General features: G+C 36.5%; 2 protein-coding genes across 2 annotated transcripts in view; both read left to right on the top strand.

The window, feature by feature from the left end:
- The window catches only part of SLC9B2 (solute carrier family 9 member B2), a 67,798-nt gene extending 51,604 nt beyond the window's left edge, over window positions 1–16,194 (top strand). Inside the window, exon 13 of the mRNA XM_089911634.1 lies at window positions 16,119–16,194. Within this exon, the coding sequence (XP_089767760.1) occupies window positions 16,119–16,121 (3 nt within the window). The 3' untranslated portion in view covers window positions 16,122–16,194. The remainder of the gene's footprint in view (window positions 1–16,118) is intronic.
- A 537-nt stretch (window positions 16,195–16,731) lies between these two features.
- Window positions 16,732–27,323, top strand: part of SLC9B1 (solute carrier family 9 member B1) — a 48,855-nt gene continuing 38,263 nt past the window's right edge. Inside the window, exons 1-2 of the mRNA XM_022567052.2 lie at window positions 16,732–16,866; window positions 19,187–19,325. Of these exons, the coding sequence (XP_022422760.2) occupies window positions 16,798–16,866; window positions 19,187–19,325 (208 nt within the window). The 5' untranslated portion in view covers window positions 16,732–16,797. The remainder of the gene's footprint in view (window positions 16,867–19,186; window positions 19,326–27,323) is intronic.

The following is a 27,323-nucleotide window of genomic DNA, read 5'->3' on the forward strand; positions in this document are numbered from 1 at the left end:
AGGTCAGTGTTCTGAGACATGGAAAGGAAAGGGTTGAATAGACTGAAAACACACCGGGCGGTCGCGGAGAACACCAGAACCCTCCGGCTCCGGGTCCTGGGGAGACCATGACGCCACTTAGACGCGTCAGCCCCGCCCCGCCGCCGCCAGCCCCCACTCGTTGCCATTAGCCCCGCCCCGCCGTCGTCAGCCCCGCCCAGAGGCCGCTGTCCCGCAGCCCACTGCGCTCTCCGAGGTTCCGCCAACTGTACCCCAGAGCTGCGCGTGGGCTTTGCGGCGGTTGCTGGGCGCCAGGGCCGCTCCCACGGCAGCGGCGGATGCTAAAGGAATTGTATGTACGGCCTATTTGTCTTTATTCTCCCCTTTGGCACTAGTCCCCTGTCTCCCGCGGTCTTTCCTCTCTGGTAGCCGCCAGGAACGCCTTTCTGTCCCCTTCAGTTCTAGGGAGCGTAGTTCTAGGGGGCTTCTTTGCCCGGCGCTGGGGAAACAGTCACAGACCTCTTTCTCTTCCTCTCCCTGACTCGTGTCTTTACTCCCTCACCCCACATCTCTCTTCTTTATTCTCTCCCTTCCTCCTGCGTTTCTTTCATTTTACAGGTACTCGCAAGTAAGAAAATGTCTGTCAGTCAGGACTGACTGAAAAATTAATTTTATTAAGCGCAGACTATTGTGCAGATGGTGCATATCTGCAAATGAACGTTCGTAAGCTCCTGTGATTGGAGATGTGTTCCAGGATTGGTTGCTGATCCTGGGAAGGCTCACCTCCCTCCTCCCACGCCCCTCACTCCGCCTGTTCTATGACAGTGGACAAGCCCTTTAGATCAGTGCTTTTGAAGGATTAAGGACAGTTGTTGCATAGGTACCACGTGTCAGGCATATCATGTAGGAGTCCTTATAAGAGCTCTGCAGGCCCATAACTGGTCACTGATGCCCCTCTGTGTGTGTCCTGTAGTCTATGAAAGATCAGATGGGGTGATGGAGAGGGAAGATTGGCTTGGGTGGCACCGAGAGAGGTCACACCTCACTCTGTAAATAGTATTGTTATTTGCTATTGTTATTCTGTTACTGCAACAGAAGTGTGGGAAAGTGACACTTATTACTATCACATTTAAGAATTCATGCACCAGACATTTTAGACACTGTCTGCCTATGAAATGGATATTCATATTTATTACCTTCTGTGAGTACTAGAATTTATACTACTGGTTTTGTCAGTTGACTCTCTGTTGTCATAAACTCCTGGCCAGTACCAGACAAAAGGAAAGAGGCAGGTGTAACAATAGCAATATATAAAGTAATATTTTATAGCACTTCTCATTTTGTATATTATTTTCATACTCATCCTGTTTATATAGCCTATGAGATAGAGTTGGTTAACAAAACTCCATTTTACTGAAGAAGGAACTAAGCACTGAGATTGAGCAGTATGTGGAACATAGTACAATATACATTCAGGTAATATGAGAAAAGGGATAAATGGATGAGATTTTCAAGAAGCCATGTCTTATTCACTTTTGTATTCTCCAAACCCAGAGGTAAGTCTGGCAACAGTAAGCCCACAAATGTGGGTTAGAGAGGTCGAGTGACTCACTCAGGGACAGGAATGCATCACATACTTTTAGGGCATCTACTGTTTTGCCAGACACTGTGAATACGATGGTTAAAAAGACGCAAGATTCCTGTTCTCATGGAGCTTAAATTGTAATGAAGATAGAAAATAAACAGGTAAACAATATGTGAACAAAGAAATTTTGGATAATGGTGACTGCAGTGAAGAAGTAAAACAATGTGAGGTGAGAGGACCTCAGGGAGGGGTTACTTGAGATTGATTGGTTAGGGAAGGCCTCCCTGAAGAGCTGACATTTGTGCTGAGACCCCAGTGATATCAAATAACCAGCCATGGAAATATTTGGGACCGGAGCAATGCAGGTAAAGGAAACTTCAACTACAGAAGCCCAAGGTAGGAAAGAACTTGACTCTTTCAAAGAATATCATAAAGAATGCTATAGCTGGGATATAGAGAAAGTGGGACAAGATGAGCTTGGAGAGATAGTTAGGAGCCAAAGCATAGGTAGGGGCCAAAGGGCTTTGAATCGGCCATGGGGCTTTACCCATGGGACAGGTTAGGAATTTATTTAAAGTATGATAAGAAACCAGAAGGGGTTTTTTATAATATAAAATAAAGATTATATAATCTTTATAATATAAAGATTTTTTTAAAAAATATAAATATTTACAAAAAATATAAATATATATAAAATATATCTTTATAATATAAAGATTTTTATATAATCTGATTTATTGTATAAAGGTTTATTCCACCTGTTACATGGTGAATGGGTCATAGGGAATGGAAAGCAGCATTAGGAGAAGACCCTTGTGGTAATCCAGGAAGGAATGACCATAGTTTTGGCTAAAGTGGTATAAACATGGATGGATGTGAGATATATTTGGTGGCAGAGCCTACAGACTTGGTGATGTTTTAATTATAGGGGTGAGAAAAAGAGAGAAGCTCCTAGTAGATGGTTTTGCCATTTACCAAATGGAAAAGACTGGAGAAGAAAATGTGTAGAGGGGGGACTGTTTTTATTTTGCTCACCTTATGTTTGGTCTGCTTACTAAAAATCTAAAGTAAGTTCTGAGTCTTGAGTTCTGTGTATGGAACCAAAGATATAAAGTTGAGAGACATCAGGATGTAGATAAAACTACCTAGGGATAGTGTGTTCATAGAAAGCACTCCAATGATTAAAGGTAAAGCAGAGGAAAAGAAGCAAGCAGAGGAGATGGAGAAAGAGTAGCCAGTGAAGTAGGAAGAAAGTCCGAAGTGTGTGGTGACTTGAAAAGCCAAGACTACAAAGCATGGCCAGTGGTACTGAAATGTGATGAGAGGTGAGGTAAAATAAAGAAATCTGACTTGAATTTTGACAAGCATAATGAAGAGTAAATGTGATGTGAAGATGTGGACATAGCACTGTAGACATCTCAAGATATTTCACTATGAAGAAGAACTGAGAAATGGAGGTTATAGACGAATATATGGGGTCGAAGTAGGATTCTTAAAGATGGGGATACTTAAGTATGTTTTTAGCCTAATGGGAATGACCCAGTATAGAGGGGAAAAATATAGTATAAGAGAGAAAACGTATATCTTAGGAGTGGAGTCTTTGAGAAAATGAGAGGGGATGGGATCCAGGGAATATGTAGAAATATATGTTGGCTCAAGAACATGAGCATAACATTTATAGTAATGGGAAGAAAGAGAGTATAGGTAGAGATGCAGATACATGAGTAGATTCAGTGATCAGAAGATGAGAGAGTTTCTGCCTGAAGTTAATTCTCTTTTTCTCAATGAGCATAAAGAAAGTATGAGGCAGGATCAGTAGAAGAGAGGTGGAATGTTTGGATAAGAGGTTTAAGGGGTGAAGAAAAGACATAAAATAGTCATTTTGAAGGTAGAAGGCAGTCATACTTGTCTTAGTCCATTCAGGCTGCTATAACCAATAAAAAAAACATAGTCTGGGTGTCTTATAAACAGATTTTTTTTCTCCTAGTTAAAGAGGCTGGCAAGTCCAATATCAAGGTGCCAGCAGATTCAGTTTCTGGTGAGGGCCCAGTTCTTGGTTTATAGATGGCCAAAAGAGGCAAGAGAGCTCTCTGGGTCTCATATAAGGGCACTAATCCCATTCGTGAGTGCTCTGCCCTCATGAACTAATCACCTACCAAAGGCCCACCTTCTAATACCATCACATTGGGGGTTAAGATATCCACATATGGAATTTGAGGAGATACAAATATTCAGTCTGTAGCAATACTAGAGAAACATAGTAGCATAGCTGGGCAGAATTGAGTGGCCATTTCATATTTGTGGCCTTGTGAGTGAGTAGCTGAGATAGGGTGGAAAAAAGATCAAAGGAGCCAAGGAGATCAAGGAACTGAAAGACCAAAGTGGTGGGTGGGTAGACTACCTGGGTATAAGTGATTAAGTTAGTAGCTAAACTAGTCCTTGAACCCAGATACCCTGACTTTCCAGCTCAATGGGTTACTATTTTACTGAGAAATGGTTCAGATCATTACTATTTTGTGCCACCTACCCTTCCAGTTAACATTTTTAAAAAAATTGTGGTCTGATGGTTTTTGGCCAATACATTTAAACTCTAGACTTTCATAGGCTGGTGTTTCTGACTCTCTTGTCCCTTTAATATTTAGTTGTTAAATATTTTGGCTGTGTGTGTGTGTGTGTGTGTGTGTGTGTGTGTGTTTTGTTTTTGTTTTAACTTAGATTTTTTGAGATATAATTCACATACCATACCATACATACCAAATTCACCTATTTAAAGTATACAGTTCAGTGCTTTGGGTGTATTCACAAATATATATAACCATCACTACAGTTTTAGAATATTTTCATCACCTCAAAAAGAAACCCCATACCTTGGAGTTAACACCCTTATGTCCTCCCCACCCCTTACCCTAAGCAACCACTAATCTACTTTCTGTCTCTATAGATTTCCCTATACTGTACTTTCACATAAATGGAAGCATATAGTATGTGATCTTTTGTGATTGACTTTTTTCACTTAGCATTATGTTTTCAAGGTTTATCATAGCATGTATCAGTACTTCATTCTTTTTATGGCTGAATAATATTCCATTGTATGGATATACCACATTTTGCTTATCCATTCATCCGTTGATGAATATTTGGGTTGTTTCCATGTTTTGGCTATTATGAATAATGCTACTATAAATATTTGTGTACAAATTTCTGTGTGGACATATGTTTTCTTGAGAATATACCTAAGAGTAGAATTGCTGGGTCATATGGTAACTATGTTAAATCATTTGAGAAACTGTCAGCCTGTTTTCCAAAATGGCTGTACCATGTTACATTATCACCAGCAGTATATGAGGGTCCCATTTCTCCAAATCCTTGTCAACACTTGTTATCTGACTTTTTTTTTAAGTGAGGTATAGTTGATATACAATATTACATAAGCTTCAGGTGTGCAACATAGTGAGTCACAATTTTTAAAGGTTATACTCTATTTATAGCTATTGTAAAATATTGGCTATATTCCCTGTGCAGTACAATATATTTTTGTAGCTTATTTATTTTATACATAGTAGTTTGTACCTCTTAATCTCCCACCCCTATACTGGCCCCCCTTCCCTCTCGCCACTGGTAACCACTAGTTTGTTCTCTCTATCTGTGAGTTTGTTTCTTTTTTGTTATATTCACTAGCTTGTTTTATTTTTTAGATTCCACATATAAGTGAAATCATATAGTATTTGTCTTTTGTTTTTGTTTTTTTAAACATTTTCATGAGTATGTGTTTATTAAAGTACAAAAGCCTACCTTTTAAATAGTAAAGGGAAGGTGAAGGATGAGATTTGGAACTCCTGTTGCCTATAGAGCTGGGATGACAAGTAACAGGGAGACCTGATCCGTAGTCACCCTAATAACAATAATAGTAATTACATTTGGATATCCCTTTATATTTTATGTTATGCTTTTATTTTCTTTTATCTCATTTGATTTTGTAACTACCTTTTTCAGATGAGAAAACTGAGGCTTAGAGAGGTTAAGTGTCTTGACTAAGGACACATACCTAGAAAGTGGCAGAATTACTAACCATGGTGTTCTGGCAATAAGTCCCATATCTTTCACTATAGTAGTTTGCCTCTTGACTTTTTACACTCCATTATATCCAAAGCGATAACAAAGAAAAGCTCTGCTAAGTAGAAAGTAATGGCTGGCTGGAGTCCACTTACAATGTGAGAACGTTTTGTATATGTTTAAAATCCAACAGTTAATGGGATTAGATATTTATTTACCATCTATGGTGTTTGGTAATTCAAAGAACCCAGAAATGATTATGAAATCAGCACTGATTCAATCTAACAGGAAAATAAATGGAAATGGCGAGTCACTGAGAAGCATTTCTTGGACCTCATGTACCATACGTGCTTCCACAATACCCTATAGTGACTAAATTCAATATAAAGAATACAGTACCAGTTACGTAGTGCACTCTCAATTAATATTTGTCAAGTAAAAGAATTATGGTAGTTAAACAAGCACTTACCATACTGGGGTGGATGCTGCAATAAGAATGCATACTGAAGGGAGCTTCTACAAGAATGACTTCTTAAACTATGTAGAATTAGCTGGGAAAAAAGCAGGGGTGTTGGGTGAGGAGGCAACATACAGAATGTATAAAGTCTTGGGGATGTGAGGCATGACAAGTTTGAAGAACTACAGTTTAGTACGGTTGAAGTTTAGAATGCCAAGTGAAGAATGAGGAGATACACAAGGACAAGGTTAGCCCTTATAACAGAGGGCTCCGTAAGCTGAGTTTGAGGAGTTTGGACGTTTCTCTTCTATGGGATGCCATTGAAGAATATTAAGCAGGAACTTGCTGTAATCACTGTACATTTTAGAAGATGCATTATGGAAATTACAGGGGGGAGGACCAAGGCTGGACATGGAGAAAACAGCTGGAAAGACCATTATAGTGTTTAGAGGGAAAGGTGCTTATGGCCTGGACTGGGATAGTGGCAATTTATATGGAGAAAAGTGGGCAAAATTTTTTAATATTTAGGAGCTTGTGTTATCATGATTTAGTAACTCACCAGATGTCAGCAGGAAAGGAAAAGGGGGGAGAAGGAATGACTCCTCAGTTTCTAATTTGAGCAACTAGGTAGTTGGTAGCTTCATTCTCTGAGATAGGAAATTCTCTGAAGAAGGAATAGATTTGGTGGGGAAAGTTCTTGGATTCAGTTGTACATACATTGAGCTTAGCTTAAGATGCTTATAAAGGTCATCAAGTAGAGATATTCAATATTTAGGTAAATATACTAGTTAGAATCTCTAGGTCTTCTCTAGGCCAGGCTCATCAGCTTATTGGTCATTGGGAGTAAAATAAATGTCTTAAAAAATAGAGAGAGAGTGACAAGAAAAAAGGGCAGAAGGCAGAATCCCAAGGAACCTCAACATTTAACGGACAGATAAAGGAAAGGAAGCTTGTAAAGAAGGCCAAGGATAGACAACTAGAGAGGGAGAAGGAAGGTAGAGCAAGTGACAGAATGATGTGAGAATTCAAAAGGGAAGGTGACTTCCAGTTTTGGGTATACCTTGCAGGAAGCTTTTCCTGGAATACCCTTAAGCAACAGATATAATTTGCAAAGAAGAGATGCAGTGGGAAGGCATTCCAAGCAAGTAAGAGAAAACAAATAATGCATAGGGGAGCAGTTAACAGTTTAATTTGACTGAAATACAGGGTCAAGAGAGCTACAGAGGAAGCTGACAAGATGGTTTGATGCCATGTTGTGGAACCTTGGATTCTGGACAAGTTGTTAGTAACTATTCTATGGGTGAGAAAAGCCATTGTGTTTGGTAATATGAAAAAGACAAGAATATAAAACATGCTCCGAATCGTGGAATACCTTACCATTTTATTGTGGAAACAAAATCTAGGCACCTGAAAAGAATAAAAATTCAATTTTTATTAATGAGATTAATGAGAACAAATACTAAATACTATAATAATTTTAATAGTGGCAGAGTCCATTTGAATTGGAGTAGTAGTGTCCAGATTTGTATTGTCCTAATTAAATAGTAATGTCAGCTAGTCATTGTCTTAAAAAAAAAAAAATGGGGCTTCCCTGGTGGCGCAGTGGTTGAGAGTCCGCCTGCCGATGCAGGGGACACGGGTTCGTGTCCCGGTCCGGGAAGATCCCACATGCCGTGGAGCGGCTGGGCCCGTGAGCCATGGCCGCTGAGCCTGCGCGTCCGGAGCCTGTGCTCCGCAACGGGAGAGGCCACAACAGTGAGAGGCCCGCGTAACAGACACACACACACACAAAAAGTACAGCATCTGAAATAAAACATTCACTGGATGGACTCAATAGCAGAATGGAAATGAACTAGGAAAGAATCAATGAACTTGATGATAGGTAAATAGAAATCATTCTCGCTGAAAAACAGAGTGAAAAAAAGACTGAAAATTAAAATGCACAGAGCCTCAAGGACCTCCCGTGGGACACTATTATGGAGTCTACAGCCTAATGAGACAAACACAGTAAACAGTCACTCTAATCAATACATGACTACAAACTGAGAAAACTGCTGTGAAAAAAATGATCAACATTCTATAAGAACATAAGAAACTGGACCTTACTTAGTCTATGGGCAGTGGTGGTGTCATAAATATTTCTCTGAGGTCCTTGGGCTGAGGGATTAAAAAGGAGTTAGCCAAATGAAGGGGAGGTTGGTGGAGAGTATTTCAGTTGGAGGGAAAAGCAAGTATTAAGGCTCTGCAGAAGGAATCTAGCAATTTCAAGGACCTGTAAGAACATCAGAGTGGCTGGGAATGAAAAAAATGAATGGGGAATGGTATGAAATTAGGCTTGAGAGGGACCCGTGGACTACATTGTGCAGAATCCTGTAGGATTATCACTGCAATTAACTGGATGTTTATTCATATGTTGATATCTTAATCCCCAAAATGATGGTATTAGGAGGTGGGACCTTTGGAAGGTAATTAGGTCATGATGGTAGAGTCCTTATAAAAGGGATTAGTACCCTTATAAAAGGGACTCCAGAGAGCTCTCTAGCTGTCTCTTTGTCATATGAGGATACAATGAGAAGTCAGCAGTCTGCAACCCAAAAGAGGGCCTTCACCAACCATGCTGGGACGCTGATCTTGGGACATCCAGTTTCCAGAACTGTGAGGAATAAATTTCCGTTGTTTACAAGCCACCCAGTATTTGGTACTTTGTTGGAGTAGTTTGATCACAGCCATGTTAAATATTTTTGTCTTTATCCTAAAGCCAGTAAGGAGTATTGGGGCACTCAACCAGTGAACTGAAGTGAGGATTGAGGGCAGAACCTTCATGACCCCCAACTTTTAGCAGTTGATGAGAGAAAATGAGTCTGCAAAGAAGACAGGAAAGGAATAAGGAGGAAGATGGGGGGTGGGGTAAGAGAGTGGTTTAATAAGAGTGAAAAGAAGAATGTTTCATCATGTCATATGTTCACTTGTGGATTATTTATGACCTTAAGTAGAATTACTTTGTGGAGTGAAAGGAGTAGAACCTCAAGTGGTAAATATTGCTGAGTGAGTGGTTTGTGAGGAAAAGAAGACTGTGGTGAGAACCACCAGCTCTGCAAAAAGTTTATTAGTAAAGGGAAGGAGCAGCTGAATGGGGATGTGGGTTTCTAGGAAACTTTTATTAAGATGAACTCATTTAAACGTCATTGGGAGGGATCTAGTTGAAAGGAAGTGGGAGAGGAGGAATAGTTGATAACAGGCAGAGAAGGATCATTGATGATATAAAATTCTTGAGAATACAAGAAGGAATATAATCCAAAATACAAGTGCTCTGCTTGCCTTAGGAGGAAGGACACTTCCTTTAATGTAAGAGGGAGAGAAAGATTTGTAATGGAAGTTGGAGGTAAGGTTATCTACTGAGAATGAGGGGCTATATGTGGAGCCACGGTGGTAAATGAATCACCCAAGTGTATGTTTAAGACTCAGAAGGATTACAAAGTTGGGAGTCAGCTGTTCATGTCTTTGGTGAATAATGGAAAGGAACCAAGATAAGGTCAGTAAATAACAGTGACTGGAAGAGGGAGAAAGCGGTATTGCCAAACTATACAAGCTTCAAAGAGGCAAGGTTTTTAAAAAGTAATGTATATAAATAGCAGTTGTCAGAAGGAAGTAAGCAAATAAACAGCTATTATGAAAGAGGACTGTAGGGGAAGTAGTATGCTTAAGGGAAGGGCTTGGTTTCAGATAGGACACAGAATTTGAGAGAATGCTCTGAAGAGGTTGAGAGTTTGATAATTCTAGCAGAAGTTCCAGAGTGCTCAGTGAAAGGGGTTGGAGGGTAAGAGGCACATAGAGGGATCTTAACACCTTTATAATTGATTTCCAATGAGCTATTTCTAAATAGTCTTAGCCTTCTCTGACTTATTCATTATTTACACCCTATTTTCAAGTTTTTCCTAAGGCCCTTATTTTTAATACTTTCTTTTCTAAAATAGACAAACCAAAAAGTTAGATAGATACTTGATAGATTTTCTCTTCTTTTTTTTAAAACAGATTTAAGTTATAATGGCCATTTTCTAAACGTTAGCATCTAAACCCTGTGAGAGCTTTGTCTATGTCTGACACAGTGTCTGATATATTATAAGCACTTTAGTTTTAAGAGTGTGGGCTCTGGAGCCAAACTGCCTGATTTTGGCTCCAGCTCCTTTATTTATACCTTTGTGACCTCGGAAAAAGCACAGACAGTGGGAGTGAACCAAGGGGAAATAATGTGTCTCTGACCTGGGAAAAATGAGTGAGGTTATTGTAATTTGTCGGGGGCATCATCTAAGGCAAGATTCCTGGAGAAGTATTCCCTAGGAACCAGAACAAATTGAGGTAAAACTGAGTGTTACAAATCTACCTCAACTGAGCTCAGTCTCTGATTTCCTTAAAGTGATTAGCACTCCCCCCCACCACACATTTATTTCTGGAAGAAGATAACATTTGGAGACTGTATCATTTCTTATACATGTCAAGTTTTCAATAAAATTATTAGCCATGCTAGCTTTTAGACAATACTTTATGACCACACACCAAGATAGAAAATTGAAAATAGAAACATGTTCAAAGATGACCCAGATTTTTGAGTTAGAAGACGAAGATGTTAAGATGACTATGATTGTAAGACCTCAAACTATAAAAGTCTTTGAAGAAAAAATAGGGGGAAAGCTTCATGACTTTGGATTTGGCAATGATTTCTTGAATGTTACACCCAAAGTACAGGCAAAAAGAAAAAATAGATGAATTGGACAACATCAAAATTAAAAACTTTTGCTCATGGAAGGACACTATCAACAGAGTGGAAAGGCAACCCACAGAATGAAGGTATTTGCAAACAGATAAGTGATTAATAGCCATAGTATTTAAAGAACCCCCACAACTCAACAACAAAAAACAATCTAGTTTTAAAATGGGCAAAGGACTTGAATTCGCATTTCTCCAAAGGAGATATACGAATGGCCAATAAACACATGAAAAGATTCTCAACATCACTAATCATTAGGGAAATGCAAATCAAAACACCACATTGAGATACCATTTCATACCCATTATGATGGCTATTAACAAAAAACCAAAATAACAGGTGTCAACAAGTGTGTGGGGAAATTGGAACCCTTGCACATGGCTGGTGTGAATATAAAATGGTATAGTCACTGTGGAAAACAGTATGGCAGGTCCTCAAAAAATTAAACGTAGAATTACCATATGATCTAGCAGTTCTCCTTTGTACATACGCATGAGAATTGAAAGCAGACTTTGAACAGTTATTTGTACATCCATGTTTATAGCAGCATTATTCACAATAGCCCAAAAGGTGAAAACAACCCAAAGGTCCATCGACAAATGAAGGGATTAAATTCATAGCTTTTGCCCAGTCCTAAGGTAGAACTCCATGTTTCCACTGCATTCTGGTACTTGGATGTGACCACTGGCTTCAAACTCATCCTCTTCCCCTGCCACTGAGCAGTCCTGGCTTCATCTCTCTCTAGTTGTATGACCCTGGGAAAGCCACTGACCCTCCAGTCCTCAGAGTCCTCATCTGTTCAATGGGGGGAGGGGGTGGTGATATGAGGAAAGCAGACACATATCATGTATGTAGTACCTATCTTGGGGTCTGGTACATTGTAAGCACTAAATATATGATTGTATTTATTCATTCAGCATCTATTCATTCATCAGCACTGGTGTTAATTAATTCCACAATAGGAAGCATGGATATAGTCCTAACCCACTTCTTGCAGGCTAATTTTCCAGGAAAACGATCATCTCCCACTAAATCGAGTAAATAAGATGCTACAGCATGGCTGTCTCCTTTGCATTTTATGTTGGTGTATTGCCATCTAGTGGACAATGCACAAGTTACAAGCAAAAGAGGAAAAGGGCGCTCAGAGAAAGGCGATAATCCTAAAAGAAATGTTTACCGTGCAGATTGCTCCATAGCATTGTTGGATTTCAACAACTATCTGAAAAACATAAATAACAAGATGTGTTCTGAATATAAAATAAATTGTAAATGAACACTATAGTATGTTACCAGCTTATAACCTTACAATCTCTAACTTGTTCTAAGCAAAATAAAAAATAAAAGAATCAGCATTCTTTCCTGCAACTGACCGCTTTTCTCCATTTGAGTTCTCCATGCCACATATTGGATGGGAATCTAAATCATAAGGAAGCCACTCAACCAGGGGTTAGACCTCCTGACTTCTCTACCTTTAACTAGCTAAGCAACTGTTTTCCTTTCTGAGTATGTTACCATTATGGAGTGCTTACCATATGCTTGGGACTATGCTGAATATTTTATTTGGATTATCTCACTTAATCATTAAATTATTAACAGTGAACCACTAAAAAAAAAAGAGACAAATGAAGGGGGTAAGCAAAATATGGTATATACATCAATGGAATATTATTCAGCCTTAAAAAGGAAGGAAATTCTGATACATGTTACAAAATGGATGAATTTTGGAGGCATTATACTAAGTGAAATGGGCCAGATGCAAAAGGACAAATATTGTATGATTCCATTTATATGAGGTACCTGGGGTAGTCAAATCATAGAGACAGAAGATAGAATGGTGGTTACCAGGGAGTTTCAGGAGGGGAGAATAGGGAGTTATTGTTTAATGGATACAGAGTTTCAGTTTGGGATGATGAAAGAGTTCTGGAGGTGGGCAGTGGTGATGGTAGCTTAACAATGTGAATGCACGTAATACCACTGAAATGTACACTTTAAAGTGGTGAATTTTATGTCATGCATATTTTTTCAAAAGAAAAATTTTTTTAGTAACTATAATATCAGTCAAAGAGAGGGAAAATATATTATCTTCAAAGGAGTCATGGTAAGAATGATAATTAAATTCTTAACAGAAATTATGGGAGCCAGAATGCAATGGAACATTTTTTAAATGCTTACAGAAAATAACTTCTAGACTAGAATTCTGTATCCAGTGAGAATACCCTTCAAAAGTGAAGGTGAAATTAGCACATTTCAGACAAATAAATAATGAAAGGGTTTATTGTCAGCAGATCTATAGTAAAAGAAATACTGAAAACAGACAATACCAAGGTCATCAAGGATATTGAGCAACTATAAAGACAGGTTACAACCAGTGCAGTAAAGAAAGAAAAGGAGATTAAATGCATAAATAAAACTTGTATACTTACTTGTATACTTAGAAAATCCAAAAGAATCTACAGACTATTAGAATAAAGTGAACTTATTAAGGCCTGCATATAAAATAAATAAACAAAAATTACTTGTATTTCTGTATATCAGCAAAAACAAATAATGAATTTTTTAAATGATACTATTTTGGTAACATCCAGAAAAGCATCAATGCCTAGAAATAAGCCTACCTAGAAATAAGCCTAATGAAAGATGTGCAAGACCTCTAAATTCAGTTTAGAGTTTTACAAAACGTTATTAAAATAAAGAAAATCTAAATAAGTGGAAGTATATACAGTGTTCAAGGACTGACATACTATTAAGATATCACGTTCTCCCCAAATTGATCTGTAGATTCAGTACAATTTCAGACAAAATTCCAGCAGGTTTTGTGTGTGTGTGTGTGTGTGTGTGTATTTGTGAATTGACAACTTGATTCTAAAATTCATATGGAAATACAAAAAGCCAAAGAGTCAGTCCAACTCTATCAACACCTATTATATAAGCACAAATGTAGTGTTGGCATAAGGATAAAAAAATAGGCCAGTGGACCAGAACAGAATCCAAAAGTAAATTCACATATATGTGGTCACCTTATTTACAACAAAGGTGACCCTGAAGTGCAATGGGTAAAGGATGGTCTTTTTAATTAATGGTGCTGAGTCAATTAGATATCGTATGGGAAAAAAATCAATTTTTATCTTTTTCTCACACTATACATAAAAATCAATTCCAGATGGATCATAGACTTAAATGTAAAAGGCAAAACACTAATGCTTCCAGAAGAATATGTAAAGAGATATCTTTATGATCTCAGGGTTGGCAAAGATTTCTAAAAAAATAAAAACTCCAGCCATAAAGGAAGAAGAGAACAAATTGGACTAAATTAAAGTAAAAACTTCTGTTCATTCAAAGTCATCATCAGAGTGAAAATGCAAGCCACAGAGTAGGAGATGATATTGGCTATTTATATATTCAAGAAAAGATCCATTCTAGAATAGATAAAGAACTCCCAACAAATCAATTAGAACAATACAGGCAATACATTTTTTTTAATGGGCAAGAGAGTTAAACAGATACTTTACTAAAAAAGATATTTAAATGGGCAATAAATATATGAAATATATTAGTCATCAAGAAAATGCAACTTAAATCCATAATGCAGTATCACCAGAATAACTAAAAGGAAAAAGACAGATGATGCCAAGGTTAATAAGGATTTGAATAATACTAAAGAGTATTTGGTTCAAATTCCAACTATGCTACTTGCCAGCTGTGTGACTTTGGGAAAATTACTTAAAATTCCTGGGCCTCAGCTTCAACATCTGTAAAATAAGGATAATAATAGTAAATAATTCGTAGAGTTGTGAGAATCGAATGAGATAATTCCTGTTAAGTGTTTAACAGTCCAAGTTGTGTCAGCTGTTATTATATCATTTAATCCTCACAATAACCAATAAATTAAGCAATATTATATCATTATTTTACAGATAAGGAAATTGAGGCCTAGGGAAATAAATCACTTCTATCTCGGCTTCAAAGTTCTTGCTTTTAGTTACTATGCTAATTGGTAGTTACCACCTACCAATTCCGCTTTTGGCAAATATGTAAAGAGAGTTTTGAGTAATTGCCAGGCACAAATATTGCTTGACACAGTATCAAGCTTCTCTTATAGCTCCTAACCTATTAAATTTATTATTCAGACCCCTTATCTAGGTTTTCAAGCTCTAATGCACTGTTTGCTCCCCTGGATCCCAAGTCCTGCCATCCTAATCATGACATAGTTGCAGATGTTAAAATAAGCTGCCTGGTTTCTTGATATCTCTCCTTGTATGATTCTTTTTTTTTTTTTGCGGTACGCGGGCCCCTCACTGTTGTGGCTTCTCCCGTTGCGAAGCACAAGCTCCGGACGCGCAGGCTCAGCGGCCATGGCTCACGGGCCCAGCCGCTCCGCGGCATGTGGGATCTTCCCAGACCGGGGCACGAACCCATGTCCCCTGCATTGGCAGGCGAGCTCTCAACCACTGCACCACCGGGAAAGCCCCTTGTATGATTCTTGATGTTACGTTTGCATGCTCCTAGTCCATCTGCCTAGTTATGACTCACAATTTGTCCTCATTCAAGTCGCAGTTGAAATGTCCCCTTGACCACTGTGACATCATGCTGGTTTATTTTCTTCAGTATTTAATTGCAGTCTGAAAATATTGTTTATTGCCTTTCCCTCCCCCCCTACAAGAATATAAGCTCCATGAGAGTAGAAACCTATATTCCCGTTTTGTTTTGCTGCTTTTATCTTCAGAGTCCAGAAGAGTAGGCATTCAGAACTTACTGAGTGGGTGAACTTTGTGCCCTGACTCTTGTGTACTGGAGTTCAGATTTTTTAATGGTGCTAACCCTCAGCCTGTCCCTTCGGAACCTGAAACAACTTACGTGATTCACCCACATTCCTTGTTCATAGGGCTTACTAATACTTAGCTTCTGGTCTAACAGCTAACATGTAGTCATTCTAATAATTCTGATATTCCCTTTAACTAACATGGAGTTTTACTTTAAAAGGACTTAGAAATCTCATTTTTTCATCAAATTTTAAAAAATAACTTATTTTCTGTTTTAATATCATAAATTCAGTTATGATTCCTTATAGGATTTTACACAGTAATATTTTACTTCATAAAGTGAGACAATATATGTAAGCACCCAGCATATGGTAGGTACTCAGATGTTAATGTACCTTTTCATTAAAAACTTTCATGATTAAAATTGCTTGCCTTTAAAAAAAATATAGATACTTGAAGCACATTATTATCAAGTACTTAAAAATTAAAACTTGAAATATTTAATTTTGTCTTCAACAGTAACTCAAGAATTGAAAGATATTTTTAAGGCAAAGATACTCTCCCTCTACTCAAAGGCCGCAAAGACCACAGAGAAGGTAGAAACAACAGATATTTTAAAATAAATGTTTCCAGAACTAATTCTCCTCTTGATATGGTTCTAGTTCACTGTTTTTTCCTAGTTCGTTCTTATTCAAAATAAAACCTATTTTATTTTACTTAATGTTGAACCCACAGACCTTTCTCATGGACCATGTATGAAGACAGCATGCTTATAGATGTAGGCCTTAATGTAGTTGATCACATTTCATTTAAAGTTTTTTTGGAGTCTCATGCAGGAGTTGACTGACTGGAGTAAATCAATGATGGAAATTAGCTCAAACATATTATTTCAGTGCATGAAATAAAGAACTAAGTTTTCTGATATATGCTTTTAAGATACGGCCCAGGATTATGAACTACTGAGAAGTATTAAATTGTTTTGTGGTAATGATTTTTAAAACTTATGCACATGACTTTGGTTAATAACTTTAAAATGAATATTTGGACTGTTCTTACTATAAAGATATCTGACTTGACTGTGGTGAAACGTTATGCTAAAAAATTATTTTAAAATGAATCCCACTTAACCGTGTTTGTTTTCAGATGGACTTATAGTCCTTTTTTTTTTCTTTCTTTCAAATTACTTTTAAACATTAGCATGTACACCACAGATCCAAAAAATGAACATTTGGAGGATAAAAACATCCAATCATCTACAACTCCTCAGGTAAAAAATTAAAACTATACTGTAACATATGACATGAAAACAATCTGACGCTAAAACTTATTTTTAAAGTTTAATAGGTTTTTTTATATGTTTGGTTTAAAAGTGAGAAGTGGTCATTTTATACTATGAAACCATAGAAAATGAATTCATAGCCCTATACTTATTGAATGTGAAAGATATCCATGACATATTGTTAAGTAAAAAAGCAGGTTATGGAACACTAGTATATTTACATTTTTATTAATAAATAACACACATTTTCTCTCTCCCTTTCTCAGTCTCCCTCTCTCTTTTACATACACGCACACATTTCTAGATAAATATATATCAATATGTTAGCAATGGTTAACTCTGAATAGTGGGATTTGGAATGACTGTATTTTTTTCTGTTTATCTATATTTTTTGTTTTTCTAACATGATCATGTGTTATCTGGATATTTAAAAAATAAATGATTCAGGCTAAAAAAAAAAAGAAGTGGTCATTTAAAAATAACTAGTTTTAATATGTCCCAAGAAATGGGCAAAAGGAATGAAAACATGGAAGGGGTGACTATAGATTATTTTGGAACCAAAGAGGCAGATTTTAGGAATAATGAAAATTTGGCTTACTATTTCTTGCCATGTCCAGAATAAAGTTAGTAGTTTAGAGTAAAAGAGGTAAAGAAAAATCTAAATTAATTAAAATGTTGTGCTGTACATTCGAAGGAGACCCAGGTTTTTATTTTTGCAAGTATGTAGAGTAAGTCATTAGACCTTTTGTTGACCTAGTTTTACTAAATATTAATTGCTCATAATTAGAATTATAAATTGTTTATTTTTATTATTTTTTTCTCCTTTTTTTTGCGGTACACGGGCCTCCCAATGCCGTGGCCTCTCCCGCTGCGGAGCCCGGTCTCCGGACACGCAGGCTCAGCGGCCACGGCTCACGGTACCAGCCGCTCCGCGGCATGCGGGATCCACCCAGACCGGGGCAAGAACCCGCACCCCCTGCATCGACAGGCGGACTCCCAACCACTGCGCCACCAGGGGGGCCCCTAAATTGTTTATTTTTTAAATAGAGGTTTCTACAGTTCTTAAGGGCCAAAAAAGTCCTTTTGAAAAAATGTTTAAAATATTCACCATTGATCCTAATTACTTTATCTGTAAAGACTTCATCTTACTCTATGTAAATTTATTATAAATTCTGAAATAATAAAACTTAAAATAATATGGTTTTATTGTATATGACCTTTCACCCACCCTAATCAAAACTCACCTTTGTGTCTTTACCCTGAACCTTTTGTATAGTGACAGACTTTCCAGAAAAAGGTCTCTATATCAAAACTCCAACAGATTATTCATGATCCGGTTTAAAGAACTTTGATTTTAAAGAGCTACATAATTCGTTTACACCAGCTGCTATGGTGCCTCTGTCTCCCTAGTCATTAAATGCTTCCTCTTCCTTTCCTTATTCTGTCCAAGCTCTCTAGCCTTTGTTACCATTTCTTGTGACAATGTGATGTTCTCTCTCCACTGCACTCAAAAATATTATCAATACACTCAAAGCATTGGCCTGCATGTCCACACACGTACATGCATATGCACACACACATGCATCATGATAACAGCAAGGATGTTTGAATATCGCTATTCCATGGTTAACTATTCTGTTCTGTTTCTTTTTAATCTTCTGTTTTGGTTTGGTTTTTACCTTGGGAGAGGCCTTTCAATATTCTCACAAACTAAAGGTGTCTTTTTTCCCCCTAAATCAGCAGTTTCATTATTAGACTAATTACCATTAAATACTGGAAGATTGAGGTATACCCATAAACCATCTAAATATGTTATCTATAAATAGTAGTGGAAAAAGCATGAACATTGAATTTCTGAAAGCTTGATCTGTTTTTTTCTCATTTTTCTTTGTTATATAAATTTTCAAATGAAATGAATCCAAGTTAAATTATATTTCACCTCCTTTCCAATTTAGTTGCATTTTAATTCTACAAAAGTTTTGCTGAATGATGTTTGGGAGTTAGACTAAGTAGGGACAGTTTTAATTATTCTGCCTGCACTATAGGCGTACTTATTCAGTATACATAAATCACAAATGAATATGGCAGGGAGGCAGGTCTACAAAAGGCTAAATCAAGGTGCCCTACAAAATACACTGTTGTTACCTCCCCAAATACCTATTGATATAGAGCATGAATATTATTTTGTATGTATAATTCTCCATGTTCACAGTAATAATATGAATTTAATTATGAAATTTGGTTGTCTCTTACATTCATAAAATTGTACAAGTATATTTCTTAAAAGACTTTCTTGTTTTTACTTCAGATCCTCAAAGCTAGTGATACTAATGAACATGAAGAAACTAAGGAAACTGTCTTGTCAAAAACAGAGGAAACAAAACCACAGATGGAAAAGAAGTGTTCTTGTCCTCCACAAGGAACACTGAATAAAACTATTACAAATGGTATGTGAAATAAGATATGTAAATGGATAGAAAATGAGAGATATATTTGATAAGTATTAAAATACAAGCCAACAAAGACACTGCTTAATCTATACACTCCAGATCAGATGAGCAGCCCTATTTACAAGCAATAGGTGGACAAAGAGGAAATAGTTCCTTAAATCTGTCAAAAATAATAATTGCTTAACAGATCTATATTTTAATGTTTTTCATGACTTTTTATGTTAAATTTTGGAAATTAGAAACAGAAGTGATAGAAAGATTTTTATTTAAAACCTACTTTTGACATTTAGTTTTAAGTAGCTACAAGGGACATTATACTTCTGCCAATATTAAGGTTCTTATTTAAATTAAGCCCCAAATTTTATGCTGTCTTAAAGAGTTGTGTAGAACTTGCTTTCCCACTAAAATTTTAAAGCATCTCATTGTCACCAAATATTTATAGAAGGTTTTTTTTTCCCTAGATTTCTATATGATTAAACTTGAGAGAGAGTTTGACTTCTAGAAGTACAGATCTCACAGAAAACAAAAATTAGATTAAAATATGATGAAGGATTAGTATTTGAAGTTTACATTGTTTTTCTTTGCCGCTTGCTAACTTTAAACTGAAAATTTTATTAATTGATGTAGTAAATTCATTTAGCAAAAGTTGCTTTTTAATTAAAATCAGTATTTTTAAGGCCCTGAATCTAAAGTAAACTTGAACGTCTGCCAATGTAAGTGACTGGACTCCTTTGTAAATATAACTTTTGCACATAGGTCTCACATACACATCCCCATGACTTTATTTAGGGGGCAGTTTCTATACAGCAGTTGTTAGAAGTAGGGCCAGTGCATGTGGAAGAGAGGGAAATATATTGGTCACCAAAGATTATCCATTGAGGTTGAGGACTGAGGTTTGCTCAGGAACTAGTTGAGGAGTTTTATAACAACAAACTTTGATACTTATAACTGGTTTCCCCCTTTGTTTTCCTTCATTTTTGATTTTGCAAATTTAGAGAAATTCATAGGAAAAAGGAGCTTCATGTTTCTATCTTGGGGGTCTATATTCTTGTACTCTCTTTTTCAATCTGTCTCTGTCTCTCCCTCTCACATACACACCCTATTTTCAAACTAAACAAACTCTTCAAAGAGTGTATACTCTGGATAATAGAAAGAAATAGAGCTGCGGTTTGTCAACAAGTCATGTTTAATTCAGCAGTCCTGCAGTGTACACAGGTTAAATTAAATAAGAAATCTAAACTTTCAACCACATGTAGAAATCAGTCTCATCACTTTTAATCACACTGTTTATATCTTACTTGGAGGTTGGCTTCCCTAATCACAAAGAAATGGATACTCTAGGGCAATAAGTTTAGGTTTTAGGCTATTGCTCCTTTTTTGTTTCTTTTTAGTTTACTTTGAATAAAGGTACTAACTTATTTCCATTAAGTTATTTTTCCTTTAAATAAATGAAAGGGAAGCCTTTATTATACATCCAACTATGATTTTCAAATAATCTTGGAACCAAATTTCTCCATTAAAATCTTACCACTAGTTTCATAAAGCAAGCAGTCTTGGAAGTCTAGAGCTCAAAAATAATATCCCAGACAATTCCAGTTTCTGGTCCAGCATCATCACTCCATCCTTACAACAAATAAAGAGCTGAACAGACTGAAAAATCATCAGCTCTTCTTAGTTCCATCGAAGAAGTGAGGCCACAGGGCAAATTACTGCCCCCCAAATTAGAGACAGGTTGATACAGAGAATCATAAGTTAGAGCAGAAACCTCTGCGGGAACCAGTAGTGAGGGTAGGAAATTTGTCAATTAGCTGGAAGCTCAGTGTGGGCAAGTCTGAGAGTTAAAAACTATAGGAGGAGCCCAGTCATGGTGTTGGGGGACATCCTTTTGTGAGTTGTACCTCCAAGAGCCATCTGTCAGGGAGAGAGAAATGGTAACCACTGTGAAATACAACAGAGATCCTGTTCTTAATAAAAGCTGCCCTCAAGAGAAACTGTTTTATCAGTGTATAACCTGTGGGGACTTTATTAGCCTAACCAACTAAGGAGAAGAGAAATACCCAACTCCAGCCCTCTCTAACCATACCATACAACCTAAGGGGGTGAAAAAAGAAAAAAAAACCTGAAAAGAACTTGTGAAATTTACAGCCCAGGGTACACAGTCTCACTAAAAGACTGAGGCCTAATCATAGGACTATAGAACTCTTCTTCCCCCCCTACAACTTACCTTCACATTACCATAGGTCCTTTTACCAGCACATCATGTTCCCCTTTAAACAAAAATATATAAAATGTATTAAAAGGCACAAAACACATTTTGAAGAGACGGAGAAAGCATCAGAACCAGACCCAGATATGACAAGGGAGTTGGAATTATCAGACCATGAATTTAAAACAGCTCTGACTAATATACTAAAGACTCCAGTGGAAAGGTAGACAACATGTAAGAACAGATGGGTAATGTAAACAGAGAGATGGAAATGCTAGAAATACTGTAACAGAAATGAATGCCTTCAATGGGTTCATTAGGAGACTAAGCACAGCTGAGGAAAGAATCTGAGCTTGGGGATTTGTCAACATAAACTTTCAGACCACAATGGACTTAAAAGTATGATTTATTAACAGAAAGGCAGCTAGAAAATCCCAGAATACTTGGAGATTAAACAATATACTTGTAAATAACACATGGGTCAAAAAAGAAACCTCAAGAGACATTTCTAAATATTTTGAATCAAATGAAAATAAAAATACAAGCTATCAAAGTTTGTGAGATGCACTGAAAGCAGCACTTAGAGGGAAAATTATAGCATTGAATGCATATATTAGAAAAGAAGAAAGGTATAAAATCAGTTATCCAAGCTTCCACCTTAGGAAACTAGAAAAAGAAGCAAAATAAATTCAAAGTAAGCAAAGGAAAAGAAATAATAAAAATTAGAGCAGATATCAATAAAATTGAAAACAAGAAATAGAGAAAATCAATGAAACAAAAGCTTGTTCTTTGAAAAGATCAGTAAAATTGATTGCCTCCAGCTAGGCTAACTAAGAAAAAAGAAAACATAAATCACATATCAGAAATGAGAGAGGGAACATCACTACAGATTCCATGGGCATTAAAATGATAATAAAGGAACATCATAAACAACTCTATGTCCACAAATCTGATAGTTTAGAAGAAGTGGACCAATTCCTTGAAAGACCCAATCTACCAAAATGCACACAAGAAGAAATAGATAACCTGAATAAGACTATGCCAGTAAAAGAAATTGAATCAACCATTAATAACCTCCCAAAACAGAAAGTATCAGACTCAGATGATTTCACTTGTGAATTCTATTAACTATTTAAGAAAGAAATTATACCAATTTTCTACAATCTCTTCCAGAAGATAGAAGCAGAGGGAAGCTTGCCAACTCATTTTATGAGTCTAGTATTACTTTCATACCAAAACTAAAGACATTAGAAGGGGAAAACGAACCAATATCTCTGATGAACATAGATGCAGAAATTCTCAATTTGTTGTAATTCTCTATATTAGCAAATAGAACTCAACAACATATAAAAAGAAGTATACTTTACAACCTTGTGGGATTTATCCTTGATATGCAAGGTTGGTTCACATTTGAAAATGAATTAATGTAATCCATCACATCAACAAGCTAAAGAAGAAAAATCACATGATTATATCAACAGATGCAGGAAAAGCATTTGACAAAATCCAATACTCATTCGTGATAAAAACTTCAGCAAATTACAAGTTCTTTGTCAACTTGACAAAGAACATCAATTAAAAATCTATAGCTGCCGTCGTACTTAATTGTGAGGAAATAGCTTTCCCAGTAAGATCAGGGACAAGAACATGATGCCCTCTCTCGCCACTCCTTTTCAATATTGTACTGGAAGTCCTAGCTAATATAGTAAGACAAGAAAAGGGTATAAAAGGCGTACAGACCGGGAAAGAAGATATAAAACTGCCTTTGTTCACACATGACATGATTGCCTATGTAGAAAATCTAAAGAATCTAGGGGAAAAAATCTCCTGCAACAACTAAAAAGTGATTATAATAAGGTTGCAGGATACAAGGTTAGTATACAAAAGTCAGGGGTTTTTTTCCTATTTACCAATAATGAACAAATGGAATTGGAAATGAAAAACGTATCACCATTTACACTAGTACTCCCCAAATGAAATACCTTCATATAAATCTAACAAAATATGTACAATATCTACATGAGGAAAACTGCAAAATTCTGAAGAAAGAAATTTAAAAACTAAAGTGTATAGATTTTACACGTTCATGGAAGACTCAATATTGTCAAGAAATTAGTTCATCTCAACTCGATCTATAGATTCAATGCAGCTCCAATTAAAATCCCCACATGTTGTTTCATGGTGTCGACAAATTCATCCTAAAGTTTATATAGATATTGCAAAGACCAAGAATAACTAACACAATCTTGAAGGAGAAAAATTCAAAATTGAAGAACTGACACTACTCCCCTACAAGACTTACTATAAACCTACAATAATCAAGAGAGTGTAATTTGGTGAACAGGATGTAAATATATTAATGGAACAGAATAGAGAGCTCAGAAATAGATAAACATAGTCAGCTGAGCTTTGACAAAGGAGCAAAGGCAACCCAATGGAAGAAAGGTAGTCTGGTGCTAGATCTACTGGATATACACATGCAAAACAAATTAATATAGATCAGACCATATGCCCTTCATAAAAATTAACTCAAAGTGGGACATAGACCTAAGTGTAAAATGCAAAACTGTGAAACTCATAGAAGTTAACATAGGAGAAAATCTAGATGACCTTAGTTATGGTGATTACTTAAAAACAAAACAAAACAGGAAAGGCACAATCCATGAAAGAAATAATTGATTAGCTGAACTTATTTAACATTAAAAACTTCCACTCTGTGAAAGGCAATGTCAAGAGAATGAGCACACAAGCCACAAACTGGGAGAAACTATTTACAAAACACACAACTGATAAAGAACTATCCAAAGTATACCAAGAACTTTTAGAACTCAACAATAAGAAAACAGACAACCTGATTAAAAATGGGCAAAAGACCTTAAAAGGCACCTCACTGAAGAAAATATACAGATGGCAAATAAGCATACAAAAATGTTCTCAACATCATATGTCATTAGGGAATTGCACATCAAAGCAACAAAGTACCACTGCATATCCATTAGAATGGCCAGAAGTCCCAAACACTGACACCAGATGCTGGTGAGGATTTGGAGCAACAGGAACTCTCATTCATTGCTGCTAAGAATACAAAATAGTACAGCCAATTTGGAAGACAGTTTGGCAGTTTCTTACAAAACTAAATATACTCTAACCATACGATTCAGTAGTCACTCTCCTTGATATTATTTACACAAATGGGCTAAAAATTTATGCCCACAAAAACCTGCACACAAATGTTTATAGCAGCTTTGTCCATAACTGCCAAAATTTGGGGGCGGGGGGTGCTTACACTGTTTGTTGTATCATACTCCTGTTTTTTTCCAAACTCTCCATCATCTCCTAAAATTTTTGTTGTTAATAGTACTTTATTGAATTATAGTCAACATACCACAAAGTACACAGATCTTAAGTGTACACAGCTCAATGAATGTAGACAAATGTATACATTTGTCGAAAACCATCGCTCACATCAAGATAACATAGAAAGGTCTTGCAACAGTATGACTTTCTTTATCCCTCTTCTGCCCTTGTGCTAGATTTATCATATATTTTACTTCTACATTCTTATTATTTTTGCTTTAAAAAAACAAAAGTCTTTGTTTTAAGTTTTAAAAAAATTCCCTTATATTTGTTCACATGTTTACATTCTCTAGTTCTCTACATTTCTTTCTGGCAATCTGGGCTTCCATGTGGGATTCTTTCCCTTCAGCCTAAAAAACTTCCTTTAATGTTTCTTGTTGTGTAATTGTGCTAGTAATTAATTCTCTCAGCTTTTATTTGTCTGAAAATATCTAATTTGGCCTTTTTAAAAATTGAAGTACATTTGACATATAACAGTTTCAGGTGCATAGCATAATGATTTGATATTTGTAAATATTGCAAAATGATCACCACAATAAGTCGATCATTCATGGTTAAAAATTTTTTTTTGTGATGAGAGCTATTAAGATCTACTCTTAGCAACTTTCAAATATACAATACAGTGTTCCTAACTATAGTCACCATGCTGTACATTACTTCCTCATGACTTATTTTGTAACTGCAAGTTTGAACCTTTTGACCCCCTTCACCCATTTACCCACCCTCTTACCCTCTGCCTCTGGCAACCGTCAATCTGTTCTCTACATCCATGAACTTGACTGTTTTTTTTTTTTAATTCCACATAAAAGAGAGATTATATGGTATTTGTCTTTCTCTGTCTGACTTATTTCTCTTAGCATAGTGCCCTCAAGGTCGATCCATCTATGTTGTAGCAAATGTCAAGATTTTCCTCCTTTTTTATGGCTGAATAATATTTCATTATATATACATATATATATACTATATATAGTACTATATATATATGTATATACCATTTTTAATCCATTTATTCATTGATGAACATTTAAGGTGTTTCCATATCTTGGCTATTGTAAATAATGTTGCTATGGACAGGGGGATGCTTACATCTTTTTGAATTAGTGTTTTCTTTGGAAAAATACCCAGAAGTAGAATTACTGGATCATATGGTAGCTCTAGTTTTAATTTTTAAGGAACCTCCATTCTGTTTTCCATAGTGGCTACATCAATATACATTCCCACTGACAGTGCATGAGGGTTCCTTTTTCTCCACATCCTTGCCAACATTTATTACTTGTGGTCTTTTTGACTATAGCCTTTCTAACAGGTGTGAGGTGTTATCTCACTGGTTTTTTGTTTGTTTGTTTGTTTTTTGCGGTCCGTGGGCCTCTCACTGTTGTGGCCTCTCCCGTTGAGGAGCACAGGCTCCGGACGCGCAGGCTCAGCGGCCATGGCTCACGAGCCTAGCCGCTTTGCGGCATGTGGGATCTTCCCGGACCGGGGCACGAACCCGTGTCCCCTGCATCGGCAGGCGGACTCTCAACCAGTGCACCACCAGGGAAGCCCCTCATTGGGTTTTGATTTGCATTTCCCTGATGATTAGTGATGCTGAGCATCTTTTCGTGTACCTGTTTGCCATCTGTATGTCTTCTTTGGAAAAATGCCTATTCGGATCCTCTGCCCAATTTTTAATCGAATTGTTTGGGGTTTTTTTGCTCTTGAGTTGTATGAGTTCATTGTATATTATGAACACTAACCACTTATCATATATATGGTATGCAAATATTTTCCATTTGGTAGGTCGCCTTTTCACTTTGTTGATGGTTTCCTTTGGTGTGCAGAAGCTTTTTAGTTTGATGTAGTCCACTCCCCACCCCCCCCCCTTTTTTTTTTTTTTTTTTTTTTTTTACTTTTGCTGCCTTTGCTTTTGGTGTCAAATCCAAAAATTCATCACCAATATCAACACTTAATACCTATGTTTTCTTCCAAAAGTTTTATGATTTCAGTTCTTATGTTCAAGTCTTTAATCCATTTTGAGTTAATTTTTATGTATAGTGTAGGTAGAGGTCCAGCTTCCTTCTTTTGCATGTGACTGTTCAATTTTCCAAATACCATTTATTGAAAAGATTGTCCTTTCCCCATTGTATATTCTTGGCTCCTTTGTCATAAGTTAGTTGACCATATATCAGTTCATTTCTGGACTCCAGAATAACAAATGACCCAGTGATCTATGTGTCTGTTTTTATGCTAATACCATACTATTTGATTACAATAACTTTGTAATATAGTTTGAAATCAGCGCACATGATACCTCCTTTGTTCTTCTTTCTGACCTTTATTTTTGAAGTATATTTTTTGTTGGGTATAGACTTCAAGTTCACAGGCCCTGTTTCTTTTAAGCCCTTTAAAGCTGTTCTTTCATTGTCTTTTGGCTTCCTTTATTTCCAATGACA

Source organism: Delphinapterus leucas, chromosome 5 (genome assembly GCF_059928025.1).
Source record: "Delphinapterus leucas isolate spDelLeu-1000000601 "Yukka" chromosome 5, BTC_Dleu_Yukka2, whole genome shotgun sequence".
NCBI lineage: Eukaryota > Metazoa > Chordata > Mammalia > Artiodactyla > Monodontidae > Delphinapterus > Delphinapterus leucas.